Source organism: Palaemon carinicauda, chromosome 25 (assembly GCF_036898095.1).
Source record: "Palaemon carinicauda isolate YSFRI2023 chromosome 25, ASM3689809v2, whole genome shotgun sequence".
Lineage (NCBI taxonomy): Eukaryota > Metazoa > Arthropoda > Malacostraca > Decapoda > Palaemonidae > Palaemon > Palaemon carinicauda.
In genome coordinates, this window is record NC_090749.1 from 4111027 (window position 1) to 4117700 (window position 6674).

Consider the following 6674-nt stretch of genomic DNA (forward strand, 5'->3'; position numbering starts at 1 on the left):
TCCTACCTAGGCTTCAAGTTACATAGAAAACTTTACGCCTTCAGAGCCATGCCTTTCGGGCTATACATAGCCCCAAGGATTTTCACGAAGGTCGCGAATGCAGCCGTCCATCAATTACGCCTAAAGGGGGTCCAAGTAGTAGCCTACTTGGACGACTGGGTGGTGTGAGCAGCATCCAGGACAGAATGCATGCAAGCTTCTAAGATAGTGATCCAGTTCCTGGAACATCTGGGATTCAAGATCAACATCAAAAAGTCTCGTCTTTCTCCAGCTCAAAAATTTCAGTGGTTGGGAATCCACTGGGATTGGGAGTCACATCGGCTTTCCATTCCTAGTAAGAAGAGGAAAGAAATAGCAGGATCTGTCAAGAGACTATTGAAATTGTAATGTCCTAACATATTTCTAATTGTTACCTTTATATTAAGCCTCCACAACCGCCATCTGTTGTTTGGTTATGTCCTCAGACTTATATTTTAGTCCTTGTTTTCCTAGCACCGCTAGTGAATTATTGTAAAATTACTTGTTATTTTCATTGTTGATCCTTGGGAAAACTGACTTAACAGCTTTCCATGCTTCGGTAAGCGAGAGCTCCTTAACCTTTGGTGGTGAATACTTGTTTCTTAATTTAAAGCATTGTAATATTGTGCTATTCTTTATAGTGAGAAGGGAGTAATATACTTTTGATTGTACTAATGGTTGTATCTATCCTACGGTAACCATTGAGGCATATAATAATTGTTCGATCACGAGTGTCAACTAAAAATAGAAAAAGGTTAACATCAAGGAAAAACGGAAATTCATTACAGTGGGGGCCTTGCCGGGATATGAAGTGAAGTGAAGTGAAGTGAAGGGATTTAAGCTCGTTAGTATAGTGATCGAATTTAGTGAATTTCCGTTAGTGTACGATCAATAGATATACCTCCACCGTTGTTGAGCTCTCCCTTCTACGATCAAGGTGCCGTATTGTTTACGTCATCGCAAGTATTATTGATAGTTTGGAGGAAGTGCAGCGCAAGGAATCGGTACTTAGTCTCCGTTCTGTTGCCTTGACGTTGCCGACTATCGCATTTTTTGCGTTCCTTAGTCACCCCAGACGTATTAGAATGCTTCTGGATTAATTTCCTTCATAGGGTACCCATCCCCTCTTGCCGATTGTTTGGAGGAAGTGCAGTGCAAGGAATCGGTACTTAGTCGCCGTTCTGTTGCCTTGACATTGCCGACTGTCGCTATTGCGTTCTTTAGTCACCCCAGTCATATTGGAACACTTAGGGTAACCATCCCCTCTCATCATTCAGGGATTAATTTCCCTCAGGGATTACTGTCCCTCTTTTACAGAATACGAGAACCCAGGAACGCGTTTTCCTAGTGCTTTAAGTGAGTTTCGTGAAATTGATTTTGTATAACCTCAGTGTGCGTTCCTTAGTGTATTTTACATAGCAAAGTGATAGTTTAGTGAAAGTGACGTTGTGCAACCTCCAGTGTGTGTTAAGTGGTTCTTGTATATTTAAGTGAATTTTTGTGAAAAGTGACGTTAACTAGTGCATCGTGCGTTGTTACTCATAGTTTCGAAAAACTTAGTGACTTATGTTGTTTATGATTTCGTTAAGGTAACGTTAAGTGGCAGTTTTGACTATTAGTGTATATTTCTTTAAAGTGGTAATATATTCATACCCGTGACAGTAAGTGTTAGTGATTTATTGACAAAGTGTTTTTGATTTGGTGATTTAGTGACGTGTTATTGTTTCGGTGATTTAGTGACGTGTTATTGTTTCGGTGATTTAGTGACGTGTTATTGTTTCGGTGATTTAACGACGTGTTATTGTTTCGGTGATTTAACGACGTGTTATTGTTTCGGTGATTTAGTGAAGTGTTTTTGATTCGGTGATTTAGTGAAGTGTTTTTGATTCGGTGATTTAGTGAAGTGTTATTGTTTCGGTGATTTAACGACGTGTTATTGATTCGGTGATTTAGTGACGTGTTATTGATTCGGTGATTTAGTGACGTGTTAGTGATTCGGTGATTTATTGCCCTAGTACTTAAGTGATTCGGTGAATAAACCATGAAGGGATATTAATTTAATAATTCTGCGGTTTAGCCATTGGTGATTCAGTGTTTTAGCGATAGTGATTCGGTGACAGTGACAAAGTGCTCGTAGTGGATCAAAAGTGCTTTTTATGATCCACCATGTCTTTCAATGCAGGGAAGTTTTTTGAGGACCCTCGGGGGCACCTCTTATCGTTGAGAGATGCCAAGAAAAATGACTTGCGAAAGATTGCTGAACAAGCAGGGATTCCTGTATTGCCCTCCATGGTGAAAGCAGAACTTCTGGGAAGAGTTTTGGATTTCCTGGTAGCCAAAGCTTCCGTTTCATCAGAAGAAACTGCTCCCCTTCGGCCCCTTACGTTAGGGAGAGGTGAAGCTAAGGCTATAGAGGATCCAGAATTGGTGAAGCTCAAGTTGCAGCTTGAATTAGAGAGAGAAAAAAAAGCAACTCATCAAGCTGAATACGAGCAAAAAGAAAGGATGATAGCCTTGGAACGACGGGAAAGAGAAGAAAAGTTACAAATGGAGAGACAGCTGGCCAGTATCAGGTTGAACGAGAAAGGCAAAGAGAGAGAGCTTGGCGAATGTTTTTCCCTCACTAAGGCTCTTAAACTACTACCACCGTTTGATGAAAAAGAACCAGACGTGTTCTTTGGTATTTTTGAGGACACAGCCACAACCTTGCATTGGCCAAAAGAACAATATGTTCTACTCATTCGGAGTGCACTGAAAGGTAAGGCTGCTCATATAGCTTCGCAAATGTTAGAGGAACGAGATTACTATGTCCTAAAGAAAGCTGTCCTTGATGCCTATACCATTACAGCTGAAGGGTATAGGCAAATGTTCAGGAACTCCATCAAAGGAACCACCCAAACTTATTTGGAATTGTTTCAGGTCAAATTAAAACAGTTTAGAAAATGGCTAGAATCTGAAAACATAACTACCTTTGAACAATTACAGAACTTAATGGTACTAGAGGAGTTTTTGAGGAGGATTCCTTCCAACATTTCTATGTACATCAGAGAACGGCAGGAGAAGGAGGGGAAGAAGGCGGCTCTTCTTGCTGATGAATATCACCTCATCCATAAGGTAAAGAAACATAACTCTACAGATCAGGCAAGTATTAATATTTATTGTTCCTTCTGTAAACAGAAGGGACATGCCATTAAAGACTGTCCTAACCCCCGATGTCAATTTTCTAAGGTTATGCAGCCTTCTCAGCAAACAGCATGGAACAGACCAGAGACTACTCAGAGCAAAAACCAAAGAAGGATTGCTCTCCATTGTTCTCAAGTCACAAATGACTTCTCTGATTTCCTTTGCTCTGGTACTGTCAATAATTACCCTGTAAAGTTGTTAAGGGACACAGGATCGTCACAAACTATAGTAAGTGGTAAATTGAAACCTCTGACTCAGCCTACTAATAAATATGTTACCATCACTGATCTATCCAGTAAATTAGTGTTACCTCTGGTTAATATGCATATAGATTGCCCTTACTTTACTGGAAGAACCGAAGTAGCCTTACTGGATAGAGAATTGCCTTGTGAGAAAGCTGATATTCTGTTAGGAAATGATTTAGCTGAAGGAACTGTCTTACCTAATCTCATTATTTCTCAACCAGGGTGTGTTATAGAAAATGAGCAGAACCAACAAGAAGTTCTACCTTGCCAAGCCACCACTCGTTCTGCTGCTACTAAAGCTGCAATTGGAGTTCCCACTGATGACGACACCTCAAATTCCTTACCAGACTTGGTTGGTCTCCATCATGATGAATTCGTCAATCTTCAGAGATCAGATGATAGCCTTAAGGGATGCTTCTATAAGGTTCAAAATCCCTCGGATAAGAGCCATAAGTTACCCTTATTTTATCTAGAGAATAATATCCTCATGCGTCATTACAGGTCTCCTACACTGACTGAGAAAGACTCCTGGCGTGACTGTCATCAACTGGTTGTACCTGGCAGCCTCCGATCTTCAATCATGAAATTAGCCCACTCTGCTGAGAGTCATCTAGGCATCACGAAGACATACAGGCGCCTCCTAGAAGATTTCTACTGGCCCAGAATGAAGATGGACGTAAAGAGTTTCGTAGAGAGGTGTCATGTGTGCCAAGTTACCGGAAGACCTAATGAAAAGATACCACCAGCCCCTCTAGTGCCCATTGTGGTCCCTAGTACACCTTTTGATAAAATAATTATAGATTGTGTTGGGCCTTTGCCAAAAACTAGCCGGCGTAATGAATATATACTAAGTGTTCTTTGCCCCACTACTAGGTTCCCTCTAGCATTTCCACTTAAAAATATCTCTGCTAGAAACATTATCCAACAACTGATAAAAGTTTTTACATTGTTTGGTTTTCCTAGGGAACTTCAATGCGATAGAGGTACCAACTTTACCAGTACTTTGTTCCAGAGTGCTCTCCATCAATTTAATATCTTTAATGTTCTCTCTTCAGCCTATCGTCCTCAATCCAATGGGGCCTTAGAGAGAGTTCATCAGACTCTAAAGAACTTGCTACGACGATATGGAATGGAAACGGAGAAGGAATGGGATGAAGACATCGACTTACTTCTGTACATACTTCGGAGCGTGCCAAATGAGTCTACAGGAGTTTCTCCATTCGAGATGATGTTTGGACGAAGACCCAGGTCAAACCTCAGCATGATAAAAGAACAGATACTAAAAGGTTCTAGGAAAGAAAATCAGGTAAGCCTTCCCCAATACTTGAAGTCCTTGGAGGAGAAGTTGTTGCATATCCATGCCTTCGCTCGAAAGAACTTGCAGCATGCTCAAGAGCTTATGAAGGATAGATATGATAAGAAGGCAAAGGTAAGAGAGTTTAAGTGTGGAGATAAGGTGCTGGTATATCACTGCGTACCTGGCTCTCCATTGAGAGAGAAATTCATGGGACCTTTTAAGATTATCAGGCGGACCACAAAAACAAACTATGTTATTGCAACTCCTGACAGACGTAAGCCAACTCAGCTTGTACATGTGAACTTAATTAAACCCTATCATGAATCTACCACAGGTATAGTTAATCATGTAATTCATGACTTTAAATCTGCCAAGCAGAGTTTGTCACTAACGCCTCTTAATCACAGGTCACAGAATGAGATGCAGAATGAGGTGCAGACTCCTACCAAGGTTGGTACAGACGTGAGCCACGAGGATGACGAGACTGATTTCAGTGTGAAGTCGACTTTGTCTTGGAAGGACATGAACAATTCGGAAATTCTAAAGTCCCTTCCACGGTTCCTAGACTGTTCACCAAATCAAAAGAAAGACTTGAGTATACTCATTAGTGCCATCCAGGAATATCCAGAACCAAGGAATAGGAAAGAGCTTAAGACATTTCTAGGCATGGTATCATACTATTCCCGATTTTGCCCTAATTTTTCAACAATCACTGCCCCACTTTTTGCTCTAACTTCAACCAAAGTACCCTTTAAGTGGACATGTAATCATAACAGGGCCTTTGATCAGCTAAAACTATTTATGGTTTCCAAGCCACTTCTACAAGCTCCTGACTTCACCAAACCTTTTTTCCTTCAGGTAGATGCCAGCAACATCGGTTTTGGTGGTGTTCTTCTACAGGAAATTGCGAGTGATGGTGCTGTTTCCTTGCCACTGTTGGAGAGACTCTTGCCCATAGCGTATCATTCTGGATTCTTCAAAGGGTCACAAGTCAGATGGGCTACAGTAGAAAAAGAATTATTCAGTATAATCAACACTGTGCTTCATTTCCGTCCGTATCTGGAAGGCCTAGACAATGTTGTTGTCTACTCTGACCACATGCCGCTGAGTTTCCTCCACCGTGCGAAGTTCACCAACCAGAAACTTCTCAGATGGTCCTACATTCTCTCCTCATTTAACATCGAAGTGAGGAAAATCTCTGGATCACGGAACACCATCGCCGATGCCCTATTGCGTCAACCTCGGCTCCAGAGGAGTTGAGAAAAATTATTTTGAATTGTATAAATCTCAATTTTTTGTTATATTCTTGAAATAGTCTTGGATAGTAATTTTACTCTTAAAAGGGGAGGAATGTAATGTCCTAACATATTTCTAATTGTTACCTTTATATTAAGCCTCCACAACCGCCATCTGTTGTTTGGTTATGTCCTCAGACTTATATTTTAGTCCTTGTTTTCCTAGCACCGCTAGTGAATTATTGTAAAATTACTTGTTATTTTTATTGTTGATCCTTGGGAAAACTGACTTAACAGCTTTCCATGCTTCGGTAAGCGAGAGCTCCTTAACCTTTGGTGGTGAATACTTGTTTCTTAATTTAAAGCATTGTAATATTGTGCTATTCTTTATAGTGAGAAGGGAGTAATATACTTTTGATTGTACTAATGGTTGTATCTATCCTACGGTAACCATTGAGGCATATAATAATTGTTCGATCACGAGTGTCAACTAAAAATAGAAAAAGGTTAACATCAAGGAAAAACGGAAATTCATTACAAAATCCAAACGGATATCAAGACGCGAACAGGAGAGAGTGCTGGGCTCTCTGCAGTTTGTTTCGATAACAGATCCAGTGCTAAGAGCACAGCTTAAGGAGGCAACAGGAGTCTGGAGAAAATACGCATCAAACGCGCGAAGAGATCTAATAAGACCAC

General features: G+C 40.7%; 1 protein-coding gene across 1 annotated transcript; it reads left to right on the forward strand.

Moving 5' to 3' along the window:
- Nucleotides 1-583: 583 nt before the first annotated feature.
- On the forward strand, nucleotides 584-5309 carry LOC137618641 (uncharacterized). The gene is made up of 2 exons (XM_068348766.1): nucleotides 584-4752; nucleotides 5151-5309. Exons 1-2 carry the CDS (start codon nucleotides 2185-2187, stop codon nucleotides 5160-5162), a joined length of 2580 nt encoding a protein of 859 aa, XP_068204867.1. The 5' UTR covers nucleotides 584-2184; the 3' UTR covers nucleotides 5163-5309.
- The last annotated feature ends 1365 nt before the right edge of the window (nucleotides 5310-6674 follow it).